General features: G+C 28.8%; 1 protein-coding gene across 1 annotated transcript; it reads left to right on the forward strand.

Annotated features, from left to right (window-relative positions):
• Positions 1-7,497: 7,497 nt before the first annotated feature.
• Positions 7,498-26,591, forward strand: LOC107445624 (transcription factor SOX-10). The gene is made up of 4 exons (XM_016060055.5): positions 7,498-7,999; positions 18,985-19,161; positions 20,272-20,411; positions 23,046-26,591. Exons 1-4 carry the CDS (start codon positions 7,716-7,718, stop codon positions 23,288-23,290), a joined length of 846 nt encoding a protein of 281 aa, XP_015915541.1. The 5' UTR covers positions 7,498-7,715; the 3' UTR covers positions 23,291-26,591.
• Positions 26,592-27,035: the final 444 nt, after the last annotated feature.

Here is a 27,035-nt window from a genome sequence, read left to right on the forward strand (position 1 = left end):
ATGATGTTATGATAATAACAGTATTTTAATGATATTATCATTTAAATGATAATTTCATACTTTACAGAAATACATTTGTATTTGTGTTCTTAGAAATGGCACGTATTAAAATCTTGCCAAGACCTTAATTGAGTGTTTTGATGCAATCCAATTTTTTTTCTCGCCTTTACATGATATATGAGTAATATAAAGCTTTACAAAAACAAATATATTATAAATATTAATATATAAATATATTAATATTTATAATAAATATAATAAATATTATAAATAAATATATTAATAAATATTAATATATTTATTACTATATTTTAAGTAATAAATATATTGCTGGCGTACATTTTTATAGAAGACATTTCTATCCAATTTATTATTTTCATCCATTCAGTTAGTATATAATTCATTTTGCATTTTTTTGTAGATTTGCCGGTGCTTGACCATTTAAGTAAAAATATCGATGCATTTATTAGCTCGCGTCACACCCTTAGTATTTGTGTACTAAGGGTGTGACGATTAAACTATGCTAAGCGACTATTAAACGGCGACTATTAAAACCATGCTAAGACTCCGTTCAAGATTTGACCCAGTTGAAACAAAAAAAATTCTTAATACGTTAAGTACAAACCATGTGGAAATTACAAAGCTATACAAAAAACAATTTCGAGAAAAAAATATTACTGGCGTGTGTGGAATTTATTTTTTATCCCGTAACTCAATATTTCTTTGTAGACGTGGCCCTATTCATACGAACTACTTCATTTAAGTAAGACTATCGATGTATCGATTTAACTTGAAGTTAAATTTAACACTAAAATAATCCTTACACTGAGACAGTTTAATTTCCATTTCTGCTTCTTTTAAGTATTAATTATGAGAAGTTTCACTCTAAAACTATTTAAATTAGGCCATAGGAATGACGTTCATAGTTGCTTTTTCAGAACAGGCATTAATTCTGCAGCAAAGAACTGTTCTCTCTAACACCAGAAGCCGAATTAATGTCGAAAGTGACACTAAAAACAGCAAACAGCTTCCTTGTAATTTTGTTATGCTACCAGTATCTTATAGGTTCCAGAAATTGCAATCGACATTTCTCAGCATGGAATGATGACTTTAGCTTAAATTAAAATTGCTTTTCACAGCTGCTGATCACTTCGACTGCTGTGTTTCCATTTTGTTGTCAGAATCTCTAAATCTGAATAAATTATGTTAACTAGTACATCTTTTTTTTTTAAATCGGGGTATGTTTAAGCACTAGATGAACACTTCACAATTTTATTTTAAAATGTGTTTTCGGTATTTATCCATTATTTCGCCGGGACAGGTAAATTCAGCTCCTTTATTTATGTTCATTTTTTAATCGAAATAAATTTAAAAAGAATTTTACTTTTTTGTTTATCACTGGCCACTGCTTATGTAAAATGGAGTTTTCATATTTTGAGCATTGTTTTTAAGCAGTTTGTTTATTTAACTATCAAACAATTGTGTTAAGCCAAATCTGACTAGGCCTAATTTTACTCAATAGCTATATTAGGTACCTATATTAGGTATGTCATAGCTATATTAGGTATGTTAAGTACCAGTAACTTAATACCACAATATCAGTCTTAACTATTACCACTGTTGTCACTTGTGTCGTAAATTGTTCAACGGATTTTGATGAACCTTCTCCGAAACGAAATAGAAAGAGTTAGAACTTGCAATCAATATTCCATCCACTTTCTGGCTTGCTAGCTCCCTCAAATCTGTACTAGAACTCCATGCCTGATGACAATCCAATTTTCAATTGTTTTCTTACTACTACAACTAGAACTTATATCGCAACTTTATTGTCAATCAAACTAGCTAGAATGTTTAAATTTCCAAAGGAGCTCTGTGTCTGTTACAAATATATTATTATTCACTTAGCTACGAAGCACTACGAGCAAAATGTATTGTTAAAAAGAATTTATCGTTTATCCCACTAGCTATAGTGTGCTCAGATTTTAGATAGATTGTTTAACTGTATAATAATATATGCTTAGCCTTTTTCTGACCATTACTAGCAGAAATTAAGTCCATATTATCCACACAAAAATTTGAGGAAGATCTATACATATTAACACTTAAAATTACTTTAACATACTTATTACAAGAAGATCTATACATATTAACACTCAAAACTACCTTAACATACTTATCACAAAATATTAGTTTAGAACCAAAATTCATACTCGAAGCTGGTACTTCATAATATCTAAATTAATAGTAATAAAATGCCGTTAAAGTCAATATCATAGTGAAGCATATGTAAAATCAGATCTGGTGCCCATGGGTGCCAATCAGATCTGGTGCAAAATTTCAACAGTGAACTTATTTTTTGACCAATTAACACGATTTGGAGTTGTTAACCAGAATTTACAGAAATTTGTAGCTCACTAACTTCAAAATGTACTTTGGCATAATAATAGCACAAATACACTGGTTATCATAAATTAAGGAAAAATCACAAAAATAGCGATAACTCTTTCAAAAGTAAGCCAAACCGTGCAAAATTTGCATATGTTGTCCACTAAGAGTAGCTGAGTAAAATTGCAATATGCAAATTAGTGGCGCTGCACTCGGCTTACGTCATCTGCCTGGAGCATAAAAGTCCAAGTTTGAGAGAAAGCACACAAATTTTACTGTGATTGCGACATTGAAAATCTGAGATAGCCAATTCGTAATAATGACCTCTAGGCATCATTTGCCTGAAGAACTACGATGGAGAGCCATCGGGAGACTAGAGGCAGGGCAGAGTCAATCAGAAGTGGCCAGATGGCTAAATGTGAGTCCATCTGTGGTTCATAGACTTTGGAGGCAATTTCAAACCACAGATTCGGCATCTAGGAGGTTCAGTCAAGGACGGCCAACTGTTACGACCAGTGCCGATGACCGATATTTGACATTAAGTGCACGCAGGAATAGAACCGCTACTCCGACACATCTTAGATCCTCTCTTGCTGCAGCCACCGGAAGGTTGGTGTCAACGTCAACTGTGCGCAGAAGGCTCCACGAAGGTGGTCTGTATGCGAGACGACCAGCCATTTGCGTGCCGCTCACATCACGCCATAGGAGAGACCGTTTGCAGTGGGCCCGACAACATGTCCACTGGACGTCAGATCAATGGAGGCCTGTTCTCTTTACGGATGAGTCCAGGTTTAGTCTAGAAAGTGACAGTAGACGTTATTTGATATGGAGAGAACCTGGGACCCGTTATCATCCATCAAACATCCGTGAAAGAGATGCATACGGAAGAGGCAGTGTCTGTGTTTGGGGAGGCATATCCTTAGGAGGGCGCACATACCTCCATGTCTTTCCAAGGGGAACCGTGAATGCTCAGGTTTATCGAGACAACATCCTTGATGCTTATGTGCGCCCATATGCCGGGGCAATTGGTGATTGCTTCCTGTTACAGGACGATAATGCAAGACCACACAGAGCTCGCATTGTTGATGATTATCTTCAACAGGAAACAATTACTCGCATGGAGTGGCCAGCTCGATCCCCGGACTTGAATCCTATCGAGCACGTTTGGGATGCTCTAGGGAGGCGTGTATCTGCCATCAATCCGCCCCCTCAGACCCTTGCCACGCTTGCAACTGCTTTACAAGAGCAATGGCTCTCACTTCCTATTGAACTGATAGACCGCATAATTGAAAGCATCACACATCGCTGTTTGTGCTGTATTGCTTCTAGAGGCAATCATATTCCATATTAAAGGTACTTTTTCTATTGCAAACCGATACTTCCAATTTGTTTATTTTATACATGTGCTAATTTCTATACTACTATTAATGTCTGATAATTTCTTTTTATGTTGTTTAATACCTTACTATGTGTTGTATATTGTGGGTAAGTTTCATAAAATTCCATGTGTAATTTCTTGAGTTATCGCGATTTTTGTGAATTTTCCTTAATTTATGATAACCAGTGTATTACAATGACTTGATTATTTTTATTTTGTTAATTTATCTTTTCACAGCAAACAATATAAAAATAATAGTTTACCTAGTAGATCTTTTTTGCATCAATCACTGGATAATAAACCAATAATTTTTCATGAAGCTATTTATATGTCTACTTTTTTTTTTCCTCCATTATTATTTATTTCTAGTCTTATCTCCATAATTTTTTTTAAAAATAATCTTGACTTTGGGCAGCATTTCAAAAGGTTAGGGGAAAAATTAAATCTCAAACAAATTTAGATAGGGTAAACTAACCAGTGAAGGAACACTTAAGCTTTGCTAGCCTTTTAAAAAATCATATTAATTTCAAAATTCGTAATTTTAGTTAAATGACTGTGTCAACATATTTGTTACTAATTGCAAATTATGTGAAAAAATTGTAGAGAACTTACATAATATTGTTCTAAAGTTTTGGAGGTTCAAATAATAAGTAGTAGGAAGACCAAGTGAAGGAACAGCTCTTACCAGTGAATGAACACCCAGTAAAGGAACACTTAATTTTGGTTATTTTTTAATGCTCTTTATGAATTTATAAGTCATACAAATATTTAAAAACAAGCCTATTCTTGAAATTATAACATATAAATACTTGGAAAATGCTAACTTTTTTTTGTAATCATGAATTGAAAATTAAAGTGTCAACATATTAACACATTCACTGGGAAATCTGTGCCCAGTAAAGGAACACGCCTGTTCCCTCACTGGTTAGAAGATGTTTTTCGTATTTTTAACATACATTTGATGCGGAACATCACTAAAGGTACAAGAAAATTAAAGTTTATCTTTTACTTTTATTAACTTAGAAAAAAGCCCAGTAAAGGAACACTTGTTCCTTCACTGGTTTTTCATCGTTTGGTGATCCATTGAATAAACACCTCCTTATCTCAGTACTTTATAATGCTATGATGCTTTAAAAAAATAAAACGTAACTTCAATAACTATATTTTGAATTCTCTTTTTCACAGTGAGAAAAATAAAACTATTACATGCAATTAATTCCACTTCAAACATATAAATACAAACACTCACCTTATAATTTTTGCAAAGAAACAAGGTGTTGCAGAGATAATAACAAATTCAAAAGGTCATAGGTAGTCTATGTGACCAGGTAATCCGAAACATTGCTAGATGACTTCCTATTGTTTGGCAGCAAGCTATTGTTACCTATCAATCTAAAGAAAACTTTCAAATTCTTATTTTTAATCAATATATATGAAGTGTTCCTTCACTGGGTAGTGTTCCTTCACTGGTTAGTTTACCCTACAACAAAATTACAAATTTTGTTTAAGGAAGCAGGCACTGAAGTTCAAACAATGTCATTTCTTCATAGCGGTGCGACATCATTATTAAATTACTTCGCAATAATTACGAAAAATAACAATGCTTTCATTAAAATGTATAATATTTGTATGAAACTAACTAGAAAAATAAATAGAAAAAGTTTGCCAAAAAATAATATTTTAACGTAAAAAGGATATTTTAATTTAAAGAACAATAGGAAAAGAGATATTAATTGATAAAATTTAATTTTTCTCAAGACTGATTTCAGTGCCCAGGACTGAAGAGTGGCACCCAAGCTGGTGCCATAGTCAAATACCGTAATCAAATGGCATAGTTTGGTGTCATAGGTAGGTGGGGTAGACTATATTTGAGGGTGCCCCTTGATTCTCGCCAAATTGTGATCGCGGTTGATCAAAAAGCTGGGCGATGTTGAGACCCAATCGTAATTTCGATTGGTTTAGATTTTAGCGTTACTTTTGTTCAACGGTATATGTAATTTCAGAGATCCGTTAGTTCTTAGATACTGGCTATAAGGTTACTTTTGTTTCTGGTCAATAAGATCGAAGGAATGTGGGCAGTCATAAAAAGGGACTTTAACAAAAAAATGTCACCAGCAGTAGTCCGGTACCACAGACGCCATTTTCGATTCGTATTTCACCGAATTTATGTGGCGATGGAGGTACACAGATTCTATTCATAATAAATTTAGACAGTATCTAACTACTATTAGAGAATTCTGTGCACCTAAATCTGAGGGTATTCAAGCTTAAATGAAGAAGTGAGTTGTTTATTTCCTCTTCTTTCTGTGCTTACTCCGTTAATTTTTCTTTCGATTCAAAATGCATTTTATTGGGTTTATAAATTTTGCTTATATTGGGTTCATTGCAATTTTATAAAGTTTTGACCGTTGTTTTGTTGAAACTTTCCAATGTTTTATTGAAAAATCATTATGTTTTGGCCGCCATTCCTGTTACCACGGTGTTCCGCACAAACAGGAATGGCGCCAAACATAAGTCACCGATTTTGCTAAGGGGCACCCTAAAGTATATTTTTACCGGTAGGTGTTATAGTCAGGTGTCATAAAAGAATATCTTAATCAAGTAAAATTATTAAACGAACCCTCATATTCAATCACCATAATCCAATCAGGCTAATTCACAACTTAGAGATTGCTATCTTGGGTTGCATTTTGTGCCAGTAACATCCTATTCATTCAGACATTTGATAAACATCAAATTGTTGTCCATCTTCTTACATGAATTCTGAAGATTCCTTGCCCCTTCTTCACGATAATTTCAAAAACAATAACGCAAATCTTCAAAAAAAAAAATCTTATACTTGTTTTAGTTAATTAGCGTTAAATTATAGTAAAACGCTCTATAAAAGAAGATTGATTCAATCAATAATCTGGCACCGAATATTTATTTGGAACGATTGAAAAACAAATAAACAATGCGTCTTATACATTGTTACACTGCTGAACAATTAAGCAAAAATTTATTTTTTAAATTATTAAAATTAATCAAATAGTTTGCTTTGTTGAAAATAAGCTAACAGTCAAAATTATGACTATATATAAGTTCTCATTATTGAGAAAATAGAGTTTAGGGACTTTTAGGTGAGCGTTAGGGCATTCTATATGACCAGTTATAGTTTAATGAATAAATCGTAGTCAAATAAATACACTTTAAAATTAATATTTCTTTAATTGTAATGTCATTTACATTTTTAGCTCTGCATACAATATTAGTGCTATTTAGGCAATTATTAATCATATTTACTGAGTAAGAGGTTATTAATTATGGTTGTACTAGTTACTGGACCAAATTTTCATAAAATGGGACTAGATGCTTGGCTATGGTTGGGTGAAGTGTGCGCCTTACGATTTTTGTTTCAGGCTCGACAAAAATAAAATTGAATTTTTTTAGCTTATTTAAAAAAACAGAGTTTAATTTTTTTTTTCTTTCTGAGAAACAGTTTCCAAGTCACATTCAATAAATGACAAATAACGAAAAATAAATTATTAATTAAATTAAATTAAATTAAAAAATAAATCTCTTTAATTTAAAAAGTGAGTAAAACGCCATGCATTCAATAAGATTCTGTCGTAAAAACTACGCTATGCATAAAAAAACGACAAGCACTCAGAAAATAAAAAGAGAAAAACATTAAATTAAGAAAAAAAATCCACATGTCTCTCAAGTGCACAAAAATGGGGGGAGGGGGGAGATACATACACAGAAGATCAACATTCAACAACCAAACAAATCACACTTCTCCGGGTTGAAAAGATGTGAGGGGGGGATCCATCCCACCAACCACCGAGAGGAACTCTACTCCTCCTAGTATCAGTGTAATAAATCGAGAGGAAGGAGAAGAAATCTCATCATTTTACTCTTTCTACTCCTTTACAATCGGTACTCATACATCCTCCTCTTCTTTTCATTGGGAATGGATCCGTTGATGAATCCAGAAGAGCCGGACGATTCCGGAACGTATCCGGCGTCCATTCGGGCAGCTGTTAGTCGGGTGCTACGGGGTTATGACTGGAGTGTCGTACCGGCCCCGGTAAAAAGTGGTTCAAATGGAGTCGGAGGTGACCGGAGGAAACCGTATGTGAAGAGACCTATGAATGCTTTTATGGTTTGGGCTCAGGCAGCAAGACGGAAGTTAGCGGATCAGTATCCTCATCTCCATAACGCAGAGCTCAGCAAGACACTTGGAAAACTTTGGAGGTAAGAAATTTTTTTTTTTTAAGGCTACAGTGGACCTTTATATTGCCAAAAATTGATAAAAATTTCGGTTTTTTTTTTGTGGACATATTTAGACACTTGTTTCATTGCTTTTTCAACTGAATTTTTTTTTTTTAAATTTCGTCATTTTTTGAGAAATTATAGGGTAGTTTCGTTTTCACATTATGAAGCCACGCCCCTTTTCTTACACAAAAAGCTGTTTTTCTCAAAATTGAAATTTTGTTGTGTTTCACGTATTCAAAATGTTCCAGTAGACTTTGTTTTCATCCTATTGAGATGAAATTTTTTTCTAGTTATTTACATGTATATTAGATTAAGTTTATGCATTTGTTTCTGTTTTATAACAAGTAATAAAAGAGTTATCGGGTTTCATGTACCTAACGACCTTTATTTTGAAACAAAAATCTACATAAAATTTGTTTTTTGGTCATAAATTTAAAATAAATTTAGGAAAATTCCTATATAATGCATAAAGCTTTTAACATTTATCTCTAAAAAAAGAATATTAAAAAAAAATAAATAAAAATTTTAATTTAAGCCGCTGGGAGCATTTTAAAATTGATGAAATTTTTTTTAAGAAATTTTAAATTTCTCAAAAATGGTCCAAATATTTTTAACAAAAATTTTTGCAAGGGCATATCTTGATAGAATACATAAGTTATAAAAAAAGTTTTAGTGTAGCATAAAAACTAAAAAAAATTTTTTTGAACGTCCACTGTAGCCTTAAAGGTTTACTGCACTTCCATACCAAAACACGGGAATGGTTAGCGGACTGTGACTAGCTACAGATTTTGCAATAGTGAATTTTTAACATATAACTTTTACTTACTATTGTTTCCAGATAGATAATTTTCATTTCTCTGAAATTTCAACTAGATTATCAAACAATACACGGAAGTTTCTTACTGCCTATAGGGAAATCGTTGCTTTTTTCATCAATAATACTTTTAAAAAACACTCTTCTAAGCAATTTTATAATGCGGCTTATCATTATACCAACATGAGCTCTTCATATAAATTAGATTGAAGCACTGGTCCCAAAATACAGGTCTAATTTCCTTCATCCATTTTCAGAAATTTTATGGAAGATACCTCCACTGAATAAAATTCAGGTATAAAGTATTGGTACTTTAGGTACTTCATCCATAAAATATTACATCGTAATTTTTTATTATTCAATTAAAGTGATTCATTGATTTTACTATATTACCTTAAAAATTACAGTGTATCAGATATTTTGTTCCACAACATGTTCCTATAATAATGTATTTTAAGGTAAAAAGTACCGGCACCGTAAGGGTCGGTACTTTTTACCGTAATTTGATGCTAAATTTTTTACAATGTAAAAAAAATTATTATAGTAATTTAAATTTTGCTTCAAATAAATAAATATAGTTTTATAGTTAAAAACATTTCAGTTTTCGTGTAAATTAAAAGGGTGTAAGCTTTTAGTTTTTATTGTAAGAAGTAACTGATACGATCCAATAATTTTAGATTCATTAATTTTAGACAGTATGAACCAATTGCATCATTTAATAGTTATAATGTTAAAATGATATGACAGCAATAAAATAAGAATAAAATAAAAAGTTGTAAGTCATTACACTTTTTTTTTAAAAAGTAATTTTCTTTCATTTTCTCGTTAAAAAATTCTTTTAAAATATTTTTAGTTTTTCAGTTTCTAAAAAATACCGACTTGGTACAAAATATAAGAAAACAGTAAATTTCGAGAACGCTAAGAAGAAAAGGAGTATCTGTAATAAATGGAAATGGAAAGCGAAAGATTTTAAAACAGACTTAGGATTTGCAAAGAATTGAAATAAGTTGAGTTTGAATAAAGAATAAAAAAGATAAAGCCTATTTTGAAATCAAATATCCTAATGCTTAGTGTTTTAGATAAAAGTCATTATTTAATTATCATAATAGTGCCAATCATTATTCATTAACTCATACATTTTTTTATCTAAAGTGATCACTTTAATGGATAGTTTGATAAATTATTGCCAGCACCTATCATTTACTTAAAAGTTATGCCTAATTTTTTACGAATTCATCAATCTTAGTTTGATCGTATCATCATGTATAAAAATACTGTAATAGTTGATCCATCCTTAGACATGAAGATGACAGGTCAATTTTTTACCACTATATACGAAAATTATATCAAAACTAACAAGTTTCTAAAAAACTGTCTATTTAATAATAAATAAAGCAACTCAAAAGATATGCAAATTCCTTGAGAATTAAATGCAACTCTACAACTTTAAAAATATGGAATTTATTTAATTATTTATTAAGGCTAAGTACAAAAAGTATTTCAGTACAAAGAATATTTTGTCGCCGTAAAAAGCTTAGAATATTTTCGTTTACATGATTAAACCTGTTTAAACTGAATAGATAAGAGGCCTTATTCAAACCATGAAAGTGCTTTTAATAAAAATATTTCATATTAACTTCAAACTAAACTTGTTTCAATACCGAAATATAATGTTTTATATCTTTTAAAGCATTTATATATTTTTTTTTTCATTTTTCCTTCTAAAAGACAAACTTTTTATTGAAAAATACTCCATATTTTAAGAAATAAATGTTTTTTTTCTCTGTCCCCCTTTTTTAATTGCTTAACCATGAACTTTTTTATGAAGGACTCGCCCAGTTTCTGAATTCGCATCTCTCCATTTTGGATAATCTTCATCTGAGAAACATGTGCTATGTGTACCAGTAAAAAGTTTAAAGTTACTTTTACTGTATTTACTCATTCATGGTCTAGCCTAGCTTTACTTCTTAAATATAATTGAGAACACGTTTTGCGAGACCTTAAGTATAATTTAAAACGTCCAGCTAATCTGAGCTATTTGTTTTTGTTACAAGGAGAAGTGAAGATAAATAAGTATGCTTGCATATACTTTTATTTACATTTTAGAACACTGATAAAAAAAAATAATAGTCTAAACTACCTGTGTATGGTAAATTTTACCGTGTTTCTGGCTTTATGCAACGCCAAAAAACACGGAAATTTTTACCGAACCTATTTGGTAATCATTTTTAGTAAAATTAACAATAAAATACAGTTTTATTAACATGCTATTTAGTGGTAAAAGTGGTAAGATTTGTTAATTTTATCATGATACCTTCCTTAGAGTATGGCATAAAAACCATATATTCGGTTAAATTTCAAATTTTGTATTTTTCTTTCAAGTTTTGTATTTTTACTAAATATATGGAATACTACATATACTGAATACTATATATACTGAATATTTTAGTTTTATTACCAGAAATTTCATTCTCTTACAAGTACGGTAAACTAACCTGAATTTTTTTCACTGTGTGATATTTTTCTGAAAATAATTCAATGAAATGAAAACATGTATCAAACTTTTTAAGTTATTAGTGTGATTTATGTTTTAAACTGAGTTTATGTAATTTGCGTCAATTGTGTAATTATAGTAAAGTTACTGACTAGCACATTAACTCAATTTAGTATTCAATTTAAATTGTGAATAATAAAATTAATATTAATTATAATAAATTTAGAAAAGAATTTATTATGAAAACGTAATAATTTTTAAAAAAAACTATAGATTGCCTATCATTTTTAAAATAATTTTAGTTAAATTCCATATGAATTACAAAAATACAGCGTATTTGTATGGATGTAAGTTGACTAAAATAAGACATTTTAAAATGAAATATACGAATTTTAAACTCAGAGAATTTGTTCAAGAACAATTTAAGTAGAGATTCACAAATAACTATTTAAAGATAAATAAAATTTAAAAAATTACAATAGGTTAATATAGTTTTTTCAGCATTATTTACTCCGCAATAGCTGGCTTATGTCTCAATTGTGTCCCTGTTCTTGCACTAAACGAAACAGCTATGTTGTACACATTAAATAAAGAAAAATTGGAAAATATGGACCTGTTTTTGGATTTGCACATTCTCAAGATACAGTTAGTTTTGACTCTAGAGAAATTTCATAAGAAAATTTGTTACTATTTAATAAATAATCCCAACATACTGAAGCTGTAATATATTACTTCATTAAAAAACTTCATTCGCTTCAAAAATATACAAATTGGAAGGAACAGTCAACATATTTCAAACGTTCGAAATAATCTCCCATTTTTAAGTTTAGCCAGACGTGTGAATGAGAAGAAACTAAAGTTATAAAGTGATTGAAAATATAAAACGTTAAGTTGCCAAAAAAAAATGGAAAAATAAAGGTGAGAACAAGACAAGAAAAACTACAGTAACCAAGCGATAAAAAAAGACAAAAAACAGAACAAGAAAAAAAAAGTGTGGCTTTCGTTTAGTGTTGAAAAGCATTGTCACTATATTGCAATTCAAAGTTATTTTAACTGCTTTAATAAAATTTTACATGCCTGTGTTAATATTCAAATATTTTGCGTGATTATAATTAAAGATATTATCTTAATTTAACATAAATATTAGCAATATCGGTGAAAGGCCAGGTAGATAATAAATCATTAATTTTGAATATTATTAAGTAATTTTGATTTGTTTTTATTATATTTATACCTTGACCTGATAACTAGTGATGTCAAATATCGTTTCTATCAGTTGTTTATGCATTTTGTCAGTAATATTTTAATATTCTTTGCTTGAGAAACTTAAAAATGCAAACAATTATAAAATTTCATAATGTGACAACACTATTGAATCTCTCAGCAATAAAACCTTTAAATTTATGAGTATTTGAAAATTGTTTAACTTAAACAAATTAACGATAATTTTGAAAAGGTTTGAATAGACTTCAATATAAAAAACAATCACGTTTATACATAAAAACAGCATGTTTTAACCTTTTTCACAATATCAAAGTCTCGTCTGTTAAAAAAATTCTTATTAATTGCTATCACATTTCTAATATGCTATAAAATAAAGACCAACGAAAAAGTTATCAGTAAGATTTGCTCAACCTGATTAAGGTATAAAATATTTTCTAGAATGCTAGTAGCACCCCAAACCATTAAATTTTCTGACATGCCATTTCTATTTGAAATAAATTTGGCCTTCATTTGTAAATTCCTTCTGCCATAGGTCAGAATTGTTAAAATCATCAATATTAGCCAATACACCAAATAATTATGATATACTTTTATTGAAATTGCTGCTAAACAAAAGTAAAAGGACAATTACTTTTTTAATAAATTGCATTTATTATTGTAAAGCTTGATTCTTGATTGATTGCGTTCATGGTCAAATCATTTTAAGCTCTTTGTAACAATTTGTGTACTGCAATTTTCGTTTTTCTTTCTCACTGCTTTGCACGCCAATGCTCCCTTCTTGAGAAAATTACGACACCAGTTTTTACATAATATTATGGAATATTTGAACAACTAAAATTTGATATAGAGGTACTGGAATGCTTTATTATTACACAGAATTTTTTATTATTCAAATCACATTCTTCAAAATTCTATCTTGAAAGGTAATATACTCGTTAATTTAATATAAACAAATTTGTTTATTATTGTAATTTTTATTTGGTGAGAAGTTTTAAAATCTTTTTTTTCATACGTCATTTCGAATACTTAAACCTAGCGTCCCCATATATAAAGTCATTAGGTGCAGGGACTCAAGTGAAAAACAAGGTAGCTAACTAGGAAAATTAAAATTTTGCAAAATTTACTCTATAAAAAACAAACAAAGTTAAAATTGTGACACTGCATTCAATATTTTTCTCTCTTTAATTATACAATGTTAATTAGAATGAGTACTATACATATATAACACTATATACGTATAATGATTTGTGTACAAAATATTTAAGAGTTACTATCTTCGGTACTAAATAATAATTCAAGAGCACCTTTAGTTTGAGAAATTGGCTCGTTTTTACTGGCTTGAATTCAAAACTATAACCGGACACTATAAACCATGGGGTCGCATTGTTAATCTTGGAGATTGTAAAAAACATAGAAAGTTCTTTCATACTATGGAACATTTCGTATCAGTTTTTCAAATTTTCAAAATAATTTTTGCTTTTTTTTACAGAAATCTTTAAAAAAGTACTTAAATTATAAAACCTGGGAATATTAACAAGAAAAAATAACCTCGATGCAACATACATATTTAAAATGAGGCAAAGAAAGTATTTAAAGTGAATAGATGGTTGCATCATTTCTAAAATATGATGACATTTCACAAAATAATGCTTTAAACTGATGCAAAAAAGTGTGTTGGATGAGTTTGTAAACAACCTGGATATATTTAATACTCCTCAAAATTTTAAGATACACTGCAAAAAATTCCGGCAAAAAGCACCGGACATTAGGTTGCTGGTACTTTTTAGTCTAAAATTCATTTTTACAAAAAGAAGTTACGGACCCAAAATATTTTATATGCCGTAATTTTTATAGTTGTAGTTACCGTAAAATCACAGAATCACTAATTAAATAAATATTACAGTAAAAATCATGATATAATAATTTACTGTAAAAATACATTTTACGGTAAATTATTATATCATGATTTTTACTGTAATATTTATTTAATTATGCCTCCAAATGATGCCTCCAAAGAGCAGGTACTTTATACCATAATTTGATACAGAATTTTTTTACAGTGCAACAAATAGATTTTGCTTCTAAAAACATTAAAGTAAAAGAAGAAGAGTTTTTTTTCTTCTTATGTTTGAACCTTTGAACGAGGCGTCGTCCATGATTATCTGAACTTCCATCGTTGCATCTAAGATGTTGACATAAGTGGATGTGTATGTATATATACGCTGTGAAAATTGTTACATCTTTTTTTCTCATAATATTTAGATAATTTGCGCTAAACATGATTTTATCTAAATTATACACCGAAAATTCTTTTTCTCTAGTCCTCGTATGAATTTTTTTATTCTGAAACAAAAAAGCAGTTCTCTAATGACCACCAATGTTTTTTTTTCTTTTCTAGCTTAAATGACCACTAAGATTCACCAATGTTTTTTTCTTAATTAGAAGAATTTTGTTCTCATTTTCACTGATTTTATTTGAGAATTTTTAGTTTAAATTTTAGTGTAGTTATTTTTTGCATGCTTCGCCATCTCGAGAACATTTTAAGCGAATTAAAAGAAATAGCACACAATTACAAAATTCGTTTATCCAAAGATAATTACATGCAAAAAAAATTAAGTATTTATTATTCTTTATCATTTTATTTATTAATAAGCGAAACATTTTGAATTGTAAGGTATACAGTTTTTGCAATTATTTAGAGAAAATCGAATCCTGAGAAATCAAATTTTAAACATACAACTTTTTTTGTGCGTATAATTTTAGTACATAGTTTTATTTTTTTGATTATTTTATTCATTTATTATTTTTGATTATTTTATTTCATTTATTTAGAAAGGATGCTAAATCCTATATTTTTACTGTGTGAAATACAGCATGTTTATACAGCATAAAATTAACTAAGCGTTAACACAAGAAGTAATCATACTTTAAGAGTTAATTTTAATGAACTAAACAAAAATATTATTATAGTGTGTTCGGTATTTGAAACAGTTATGAAACTGAAGTTTTACATATTTACCAGGCAGTTGTTTTTTAAACAATCCGTAAAAGAAACTACTACTTTTATTGTTTTTAAGATTATTATATTTATGAGAATCTTTGTTATAATTATTTTTCACTATTTTAATGAATCATTTTGAGAAAAAAAAACTTAAAAAGCTTTTGATAGCACTCTAGTCATTTTTAATCAATTGTAAACAAACTAATAGAAGTAAAGGATCACCTTTTAAAAATCAAATTAGAATATCAATCTTAATATTTTATCAAATACTATATTAACAAATAATGTCACCTTATGCAAAGTATGCAAAATGTACTCCACTTAAAAAAATTTCTATACAAATAATTTAAATGACACTAAAATATCCTTTTTAATCGTAAATTTTTTTAAAGTCATATTACAACACTGTTTTAGAACAAATAACAAAATATTTTGAAGTTTGAAAGCGTTTATATGTGACTGCTTTGATTTTTACAAAAATTACACCTGATTAGAAACAACAATGCTATAGGGGCACGTATGCGATGTAAAAATGGCATGTAAACCAGATAATAATATGAGAAAAATACTGTGCAGTACGATTTAAAAAATGAGAATTTCTGAGAAGTGGCGTTCCATGTGAAATCACGGTTTAGTGATTCTCAACCACGTAGTAACTAATATGTATTAGTATTATTTTCAATGCATTTAGCTGAAATAATTTTTTGTCTTATTAAAAATAACTAGCAAATACAAAGTTATTAAGAAATATCTTTTAAAATTATCGAGCTATAAAATCCTTTTATTTCACTAAAGTACTTTTTAGTGATTCAGACTTATATAAATATAAAAAAAGCTATATAAATATATTGAGATATATACATCATTGAAATCAAATATTCTTAAAACTAATTTAATATAAAAATATATTAAGATTCAAAGTTCGGACAAATTACGCACCCTTGTTCTAAAATATGCCTTTACTCAAAATATAGTCTTCATGTGTCCTATTTTACAAAAGGATAACAGTTTAATTTACAAAGAAAAAAATAATATTTTCTGCAAAGAATTCCAATAAAGGGTACATTTTTTAATCGTTTTCAATTTTTATTTTAAAAAACGATTCAATGAAATAACACGTTTTGGAATGGTTTTGTGATTTTTTTATTTAAAACAATTATTTTAGAACAATTATTATGAACAAATTATTTTATTTTTATTTTATAGGGTTAATGAAGACATTTTTAAGCTAACAACTTGTACTACGAACAATAATTTGCGAATTGTGAAAAATTTTGAAAACTGATTTCACATATTTTAAATAGACAGGCTATGCTTTAATAATAGAAAAAAATATAGTTCTTTTGTTCTTACTGCAAAATAAAAACATCTAAGAAAAAATTATCAAACATTCCAAGCGTTCCCATCAACTTTTTCTAACCGCGTTCGTTCTTTTACTCAAAGCTTATATACTTTAATCTTATCTTATAACCTTCATCTTGTATACCTTAATAATCAAAATCTTATATACCTTAATTTTTACAGTAATAATTACCGGAAAATCACTGAATTACTCTAATTAAATAAACATTGCTGTAAAAATTACGCTAGAATAGTTTACGGTGAAAATGGATTTTACGGATGATGCATTCAAAAATCCGGTACTGTGGTCCGTAGTTTGAGCCGGAATTTCTTACATTGTAGGCAACTTATAAATGCTGTAGCACATTTGAACAATTTTATTGCATAATACAAACCCCAATTTCCAACAGTGAAAGTTTTTAATTTTTTTAAAAAATACCCAATTTTGCAGAAAAAATGAAACTTTCAAAAAACTTTGACTTCTCTCCTCGAAGGAATATAAAAACCCAAGTTTAAGTTGGAAACCATATGATGGGAACCCTACAAATAATGCGGAGCATCTCAATCTTCATTCCTCATTTGTATGTCATCCCTAGATGATTATACCATAGTTACTTCTACAGTTTAAAAAAAAACAATTGATTTTCCTAGGAGATAGCTTTATCACCTATTTCGTTAATCGATGACAGTTGGGTGGATATTAATCTTTTATCGGCGATCCCATCCTCGACTAGAATGATTTAAGAGGTCAGAACCTATACCTAATATCTGATAGAAGATAAAAAAGAACCGATTTTTCACATAGTGCGTGGACACACCCGGATAAAAATTCTTTAGTGTGAACACCCTCTTATCTTAAATTCTCACTTAGCATTGTTTAAATTCTTTCAACAATGTCAGTTACACAATTTAAGTGAAACTTTAATTAGCATTTAGTTTTGCAATTTCAATTAGTTTTGCAATTTTAAATTAAGAATAAATTAACTCTTCACTGTTATTGTTAATTTTTAGTATTCTACTAAGTTCAATCTTAATATGGTACTAATAAACAAACAAAAGAAATATCAAATAGCTTTCTAATTTTCTTTATGAATTTGTAAAAATAAAAATTAATCTAAGTTATAAATGAATTAATATTTCCATGAACTGGAAAAATCAACTAAAGAATGTAAAAAAACATCAGGAAACTGCTTACGTGACATTTTTATCATTTAAAACCATTTCATTTAAAGACTTAGCAGAAAATTAGTGTTTCTTTTTGCTTACAAATGACCATAACATGTTCTAACAGATAAGAGGTTTTCAAAATATCACTTTACTTGTTATTTTGTTACGTTTTCCTAGTAATATGTATGTTAGATATCAATGTCATAGAACAAACAATTCAATTTGCTGCAGTTTGATAAATTAAGTGTAAATAATTAACATATACGTAAATAATTAACATTTCTACGTTCTTCAAATAATATTGTGAGATAGAAGTTAATGTTATGGAACAAACAATTCATTTCGTTATAGTCCACCAGATAAAGTGTAAATAATTGACATGTTTTTCTAAGTTCTCGAATTAATGTCATAGAACAAGGAACTCAATCCGTTATAACTCAACATATGGAATGTACATGGAACAAACAATTCATTCTGTTACAATCCAACGTATAAAGTGTACATAATTCACAGGTTCTACTAAGTTCTTCAAGAAATATTGGGTGACTGAAATTAAAGCTATAGAACAAGTAACTCAATCAGTTATAATCCAACATATGAAATATAAATAGTTCACATGTTCTGCTATGTATATCGATAAATATTTTGTGATAGTAATTTTTGCCCTAGAACAAACAATTCAATTCTGTACATATAAGAAGCTGTCAGATATATATGTCAGATGTATATTTTCTGAAACCAATAAACTAAGTAGAAACAAAGTTTACTTAATTCATAGGAATTCAATTAGCATTATTAACATATAACTTTGATTTCCTCAAAATCTTATTAATGAACTTGATTAAACTTAGCTCAGGACGTCTCATATTTAACATGTTATGTTTCTGATTACGATTAAATGTGTTTTTTTTTCCTTCTTTAAGATTGCTCAATGAAGATGACAAACGACCATTTGTAGAAGAGGCAGAAAGATTGAGAATTATTCACAAACGGGAACATCCTGATTACAAATACCAACCAAGAAGGAAGAAATCATCCAAATCTGGGAACGAAAAACCACAGCAGCCTGCTGGACAGGCAAACACTGCCATAGTGTTTAGGTAACTAAAAATATTTTAATCGTTGAAAAATTTAGCTGCATTTGCAAAATCTTTTCTTAAAGGGATGAAATTTTCAAATTCTCTGGTAGTAAAATATTTCATTCTTCTTGGTAGGGTTCAAAATTACAATGTTATGGATATGAAAATTTGTGGCCGTAAGCTCAGAGTTGCGTCGGCTGTTTAACGATGGTTGTAAAATAAAAACCAATTCTCTGAGTTCCTAAAAATATATAAAAATTGAGAATAAGAGAATTATTCATAGAAATTTATGTTTTTCATCTGCCTGAAAAATTCTCGTTTAATTTTTGATTTTTAAAAAAAAGTTTAATGATATTTTAAATTGTTAACCTTTTTCTCCGTTTTAAAATCCAGATAATTCCTTACGGCAAGATAGTTCATGAAGTTTGAAATTATAGTTTTGCTTTGAATTTAAAGCACTTTATATGTTGTTCTTTTTACATCAGTTAATACATCTCCAAAGACATATATATATATATATATATATATATATATATATATATATATATATATATATATATATATATATATATATATATATATATATATATATATATATATATATATATATATGTCTTTGGAGATGTATTAACTAAGGACTATGGGTGTGATAATTTCGTCAATCGAAAAAAAGAACAACATATAAAGTGCTTTAAATTCAAAGCAAAACTATAATTTCAAACTTCATGAACTATCTTGCCGTAAGGAATTATCTGGATTTTAAAACGGAGAAAAAGGTTAACAATTTAAAATATCATATATATATATATATATATATATATATATATATATAATATATATATATATATATATATATATATATATATATATATATATATATATATATATATATTAAAAAAATATCTATTTTTTTCTTTGAAAAATTTAGAACCTTGTGTGTTTAAATTTTTTCCGAACTTACAACAGGTGCCCGGTCAAAAATCCGATTTTTCACACATTTTTCAAAGAGAAAGTAAAGTAGTGCATAACAAAAAAACTTCAGAACAAATTTGCATAGCTAAATGTAATAATTGATAGATTATTATTTTTATTTATGCATATAGTTAATTGCATTGTTGCATACTTTGATAGGTCATTAAAGTATAGTGATTCTTCTGATTCCAATTCTATGAAAATGGAAAATATCTCAGGAGCTCCTTCAAGCCCACCAACCCCTCCCTGTAGTCCACCCCTGGAGGAACTGACTACGCTAAACAGGAGGCTGAAATTAGGTATGTATTTATGTTAAAAATTCTGTTTTCTTGTTTTTGAAAACTTCAAAGGGTAAAAAAAAGAAATAATCAATTTATATTATAAACGTGTCTATTCTAAGCAATTAAAAAATGCAGCTATGAATTACTCCCAAAAACAGGCTCTTAAAAATATTCTTATGCTACAGCGAGAAAAAAAAAATCTTTTATTTTGTTCTAAAGTAATTTATGAATTTGGCATATAATATTATACAATTACAATTTGATTTTAATGTAGGTACGTAGAACCATAACTTTGATATTTGCTCAATAAATTTAGTATCTTACACATTCGGCAAAGTAAACTTTATTTTGATTATTTTTACGCTACTGATATCACTGAAAACACGTGACGCAATAAAAACATAAACTTGAATTTTTGAATTAATAATGAACTTTATAATTGGGTACGTACAACTCGAGAAGAGAAATATAACCATATTTAAATCAGATTTAATTGGATACCTGTAAGCGACGTCACGCGCGTGTGTGTCGAACGTGATTGGCTTTTGAATCATATTCGAAATCACGGTAGTCAAAATTTCTCACAATCAAGCGATTTTCTCCTGTATTTATCCCTTACGATGAACCGTAATTAAATAACCAATTGCTACAGAGCCGACAGCAGTACGATACTTATATTAGCATGCTTGGTACCAATTATAAACAGAATCAGTTACTAGAATACCCGCAGTTTTAATTACCAAAATTAATTAAGCATCATTTTCTTCAATAAGAGTATGGCGCATTTTCCCCTAAACTAATCAGTACATTTTCTTTCATTAACTTTGCTTTCTAGTACGTATTTTTTTTAAATTTCAATTAACGTTAATTTTAAATTAGTTAATTTTACAAAAACACGTTTTGAAATTACAGCAAAAAAACACGTGGTTTCGAAATACTTTAGGAATACTAATTCAGTGACGTAACCACGTTAATTATTTATCGTGTAAAAAATATTTAAACATTAAAGAACGTGCAATAATCTACTTAACAGAGTTGTCTACAGTTTAAATAGAAATAACGGCTAATGCTTAAGTAATACGAATAATTGGGTATACTATAGCCTAAGTCACAGATCGTGTTATTCCTACTAAATTTAACTAGTAAACAGCATTTTCTGCTAACCTGATTTCTAGCAACAAGTAAAAGCATCAAATGAAGTGTCTTGTTTATAAGTCGCTACTCGCTAGGTTGGAATTGTATTAGTCTAGTTCCTTTGGAAATAATTTATATTGTTGTTTTACCGAAGTTTATGAATTAAGTAAACATATTTAAAACTCAGTTTATTAATTAAACTAAAAGGTAAATGTTATTCCTAGTAAGTGGAAGTAGTTGTGCTTTTTTCATATTATACCCAATTCATTTTTCAAGATCTCCCTTGAACTGACAAATTGAAATTTTGAAACTATCTTTGAATCGGGGAGCACAAATGCTTCAAGCTGTTATAGGAAATTAAAGACAGCATTTCGAAGCAGGGATAAACAAAAATACTGAATAAACGCAAATAAAAGGAAAAGTTGAATTAAAAAAAATAAACAAATAGTTAAACACGAATTTTTTATAATTCATTGACCTTAAGAAACAGATATTGAATTACAACTTTTAACTATCGTATAAGATAATATTTCGAAAACGAATATCCTATTTCAGCAAATAAGTGCAAAGGTATTAATTTGTATATTTTCCTCAGATGGGTGATAATTATTTAAAACTGTATCGGAAATACGATAACAGAATTATCTTATTGGCAACTCATCAAGTTAGATATTTTCCTAACAAGTCAACTTCCCCAACAACTATGCGACTATGAATATCGAATAGTTTAAGAGCTACAAACAGTCAAAAAGTTCACGATATAGCGAACATGATAAATTTCTAATTTGAATTTTTTTTTAACTCATTGCATAAAATAAACAACAGGTGAAAGTAAACTTAATTTTTTCAAAATTAAAACTGTGCTTGGATTATCATTTCTTTGAAATTTAGGTAAAAAATTCAAAGGGGTGCCTCTCTAATTTTGAAAATTTTTTATGTTCTTGTAGAAAACAAGATAAATGACTTAAAATTGAGAAATCAGGGTTGAAATATTGGGTGATTTTAAATTCAGTTAAAACTCCAAATTACAGTGCACCCTATTCTGCACTCTAAGTGAAATCATTCATTAGTGCCTAAGATATCATGTCTAATGTCAATGTCTAATTTCGTAATGTTTTTTTAGCGTCTAGTCTGCATACAATTCAACTCTTGCACATGCTTACGTTACATACTTATATTGCATATTTACGTTTATATAACATTTTATATTTATAATTAATTACGTTTATTTTTAAGATATCGATATTCTTAATTAGCATTTTTCACTTACTTTTTCTTTCACAATTCTTTTTTTTTTCATAAATAATTTAGTCATAGTTAGTATATATATATGGACCTCTTGGGGATTAGAAACACCAACAGCAGATAATTTAGTATATATAGCAACAACTGACAATAAAAGGGAAAAACTGTAAAGGTTATTTTAATATAATGTTAGAACATTTTAATTTATATATTTGCATCTTAAAAAATCTATCTTTTAGACATTAAGTTTTTAAGTATACCTATTTTTTCCAGATGGAAATGCTTTTGAACAACAACCGATAGATTTCAGCTACGTAGATGTTGGTCAGCTGACCAGAGAAGCCATGGACAATTTGGATGAATCTGAACTTGACCAATACCTCCCACCAGTCAACCTTAGACAATATACCGGACTAGTCCCACCTTTAATTGATGACTTTTTGGGCCCCTATCCTGTAAATACAGCATCATACGTTGGCGGTGGTAGCCTCATGGATGAACAGTGGACATGCTTCTAAGAACTTTTCATAACTCAAAACTTCGCCAAAAATCCATCATCCATACAGAACATATCAAAATATGCTTAGAACATGAAATTCGGATATCAAGAAGAAAACAATGAACAGAAATTATAACAATGAAGTAAAAAATTAACTTATTTTTCAATCGCCAGATTTTATATAAATGCTTATTTTTTTAAGGTAAAAGAGTTGCATTTTTAAAGCTAAGCCAAAGATAACTAATAATTAAATTTTTAGCAGCTAAATATGAAAACAAAATTTTTAAAAAAGTAATTATTTGTTAGATAATTTAGTTTATAAAAGCAGTTTTTATCAACCAATTCAAGTTGGAGGAGGTTATAGATTCAGGTTAAATACACCGCAAAAGCAACTTTTTTCTGTTTCTAAAACGCAACGTTTTACTTAATTCTCAACATTCTGTCTATTGCAATGTCAGATTTTATAATGGTTAACTATAAGGTTAAATAAAATTTAGTTTGTGATTTCTTAGAATTAAATAAAAAAAAATTTATGTTTTGAAGAAAAAATATATTTTACAAACGAACAATTACTTTATAGTAAATTCTATCAAATTTAGAATACAGCATTCAGTTAAATTTACAATTTCCTCACTTTTAATCTTATTATTTTACTGCAAAACCCACTGTTGCAATTATCATTAAGAGTAGTAGTTCTGTAGATGACGTTACAAGACAGATCTATTTCCAATTTGTAATTTATATTCCACTTCCTTTTTTTTTAATTTTAATCGGAATTCTCTGTCTTCCTTTTCTTGTTTTAATTTTAAATCTTTTTCTTTCTAATTTTAAGCTTTGTCCATTTTCTACTCTATCGGATATTACTTCAATAAGTCTTTAACTCTTTCCCTTGAATAAGTTATTCAAGGTATTAAAGTCTTTAAAGTAGATACTTTAGTTAAATTTGGCGTAATCGTTTCGCCTAATAAGACTTATGGGGTTCGCCTTTTTTTATCAAAAAAGATATTTTGTAATAAACAAAAACAAATATCCGAAAACGATTATCCAACACTGTCTCATAACGAAACTCAAACTAAGCGATATCAATTCTTTTTCCCGAAACCCCAACTTACAATAAAATATCTCATCATATTTTACTAATTTATATTAAGTAAATTAGTATATTCACTATCTTATTTTTTTTAACAATCAAATAAACAATACTTTAATTATAGTAAATCGAAAATACATACAACGATTGTCTGATCTTGGGCACCATGAAACCGCTATCAACACCTTTATAGTCGTTGATTATCTTCTAACTATTTAAGTTTAAACTTAACTAATTACAATTTAATCATCCTATTAATAGATAAAGAGATCTGGTCAAATTAAACTTACTACAAGCAGGTTTGTAATTATTTTCTTTTATTTAACATGCAACAGGACAATACACATACGCAACAACATAACACAAAACACAATTAACTTTTCTAATCTCTAACACAACACAATCAAATATTGAAAATAGATCTGGCACGTAGTGCTATCTATAAAAATACCACTATTATTATGATAAGTGCAAAATCCACAAGATTGAAGATGCACGTTTTGTAAACTTATAAGGCCCAAGTACAGTAATAAGTGCTGATTATTTAGAGCAGCAAAAATCTGTTGCAAGATTTGATCATTTTATATGGTTAAATTGTTTCTCTTTTTTTTCAAACTTGCACCATTATAAGACGTGTTTTCTTTTTGTTATGTCTAAGTGAAAATTATGAATTAAACTCAATTTTCACCAGTAGAAATACTAGAGTTACTGCTATCTCTTAAGAGGACACTATATACAACGGGAGAAACTTTTCTTGCAAAATTTTGTTCTCCATCGGTATTTTAAAATTTGAAGTTAAGAGAAAAGTGAGTTCAATGTAAACCTTAAGTAAACCACGAAATTTCAAATACCGGAAAATTGTTTTGAAAATATCAAAATGCAAACAAATTATTGCAAGATAACTTTCTCATTGTGTAAGTCAAGTTATCCTGCCATAATCTGTTAGTATCTAAGTTTAACCTGAACTTCTATACTTTAAATTACTTATGTATCCGGGAGCAGAAATCCTCCAGCACGGCAGCAGGTGCTTGAAGATTATCAGAGTACCCGAAGATAAATTTAAATCTCAGAATTTAAAAAAAAAATATCACAGCACTTGAAGATAATTTCTCATCTCAGATTCAAAAAAAAAAAACCTAGAAATTACAAAAAGGTATTATTTGTTTCAAGTCCTTTTACAAAACTTGTTTACCAATCTGCAGAGATACAAACAAACGAGATTTTTAAATTTTTCAAATCATTGACAGGAATTTCGAAACATAAAAAATTTAGTTGACAAGGAAAAAATTTAAAAATCAAATCTTAATTGGTGGAAACTTCAGTTGCTTGTTTTTAGACTGTATAGGAACTTAATCTACTTTTTAACTTTCATTTATTCCATTAATGTAAAAGCGTACAAACATTTTATTTAAAATAGGTTTTTCAACGACATTTTTTTGTGTACAACTTTTTTCTGCCTTATTTTGCTCTACACAGGCTTGATTAAGCCTAATGTTTACGATAATAGTCTCCAATTATGTTTTGGCATACAAATTTAAAATCATGAAGATTGCACTGCAGATTGGCTTGATAAATTCTGCTACTGGGCTTAAGAGATTAAAAAGAATTTGCCATGAAGCATCTCTCCAGTGGTTTAGCGTCCTCTTAATTTTTTCAGACGATTTTTTTTTTAAAAGAACTTTTTAGTTGATAAATAAAAATAATTAATCATAACTACTAATGGATAACTAATATCCGTTAAGATCTGCAAGCAACATGACATATGTAATGAATAGTCTGTGAATGATTTATGTCCCATGCTTAAAAGAATCTAGATTTTAAAGGTGGTGGGAAGAGAAAAAAAAAGAACTTAACGAGACAGTTTTTTCTTCTCACATTTGAATCATGGATTGAATCCTTGGTGTGTGCCAAACAATCTACGCAATTTTTTCCAGAGATTATCAAGTGGTGTCTTATATCACGTGACAATTCGAGACAGCTGTGCTGTGGGAATGTTTGTTACGATGTAAAATAACACTGTTGCAGTGCGGTAGAATGAAAAGAGAGGTTATTTTGATATCTATTTTGTTTACACGTTTTTTTTATACCCTGTTTACAAAGTGTAGCAAATATTTTGTATATGTATTGTTTACAAAGTGTAGCAAATATTTTGTACATGCACTGTTTTATTGTCGTTTTGTTTCTTAAAGCCTGGAGCTATTTTGGAACAATAAAATTTGTATAAAATGAATTTCGTTTCTGTGTCGCTGATTTTAAAAATAACACTGGGCAACAGATTTTCAAATAGTTCCTGCTTCTCAGATGAATATATCAATCAATTCCTATTGAATTCAATGTGCTGAACACGGGGGGAAAAAACCCCAGATCAATTGGGGTTTTTTTCATAATGGTTACTTATTGTTGGGAGACGTGTATATATGTGCATATACACAGCAAAAAATTCTGGATCATATTATGGTTAAAAGTATTGGCAACCTGAGTGCAGCATTCATAAAATCTATTTTACCGTAAAATATTTTTTACCGTAAAATTTATACCTTAATTTTTCCAGTAATATTTAATTACAGTGATTCAATGTTTGTACAGTAAATATTACTGTAAAAATTAAGGTATATCAGTTTTTTTTTGTTCCATAAAATTTTACAATAAAGAGTACCGCCACTTTTTTAGTACT

Source organism: Parasteatoda tepidariorum, chromosome 3 (genome assembly GCF_982258835.1).
Source record: "Parasteatoda tepidariorum strain Cologne lab strain chromosome 3, Ptep-v5.0, whole genome shotgun sequence".
NCBI lineage: Eukaryota > Metazoa > Arthropoda > Arachnida > Araneae > Theridiidae > Parasteatoda > Parasteatoda tepidariorum.

What these genes read in the sequence shown, in the direction of transcription:
- LOC107445624 (XM_016060055.5), top strand. Translation starts at nt 7,716, where the DNA reads ATGGATCCGTTGATGAATCCAGAAGAGCCGGACGATTCCGGAACGTAT. An exon ending in ACACTTGGAAAACTTTGGAG is followed by an intron (nt 8,000 to 18,984) that starts GTAAGAAATTTT and finishes TCCTTCTTTAAG; the next exon opens with ATTGCTCAATGAAGATGACA. An exon ending in AAACAGGAGGCTGAAATTAG is followed by an intron (nt 20,412 to 23,045) that starts GTATGTATTTAT and finishes TATTTTTTCCAG; the next exon opens with ATGGAAATGCTTTTGAACAA.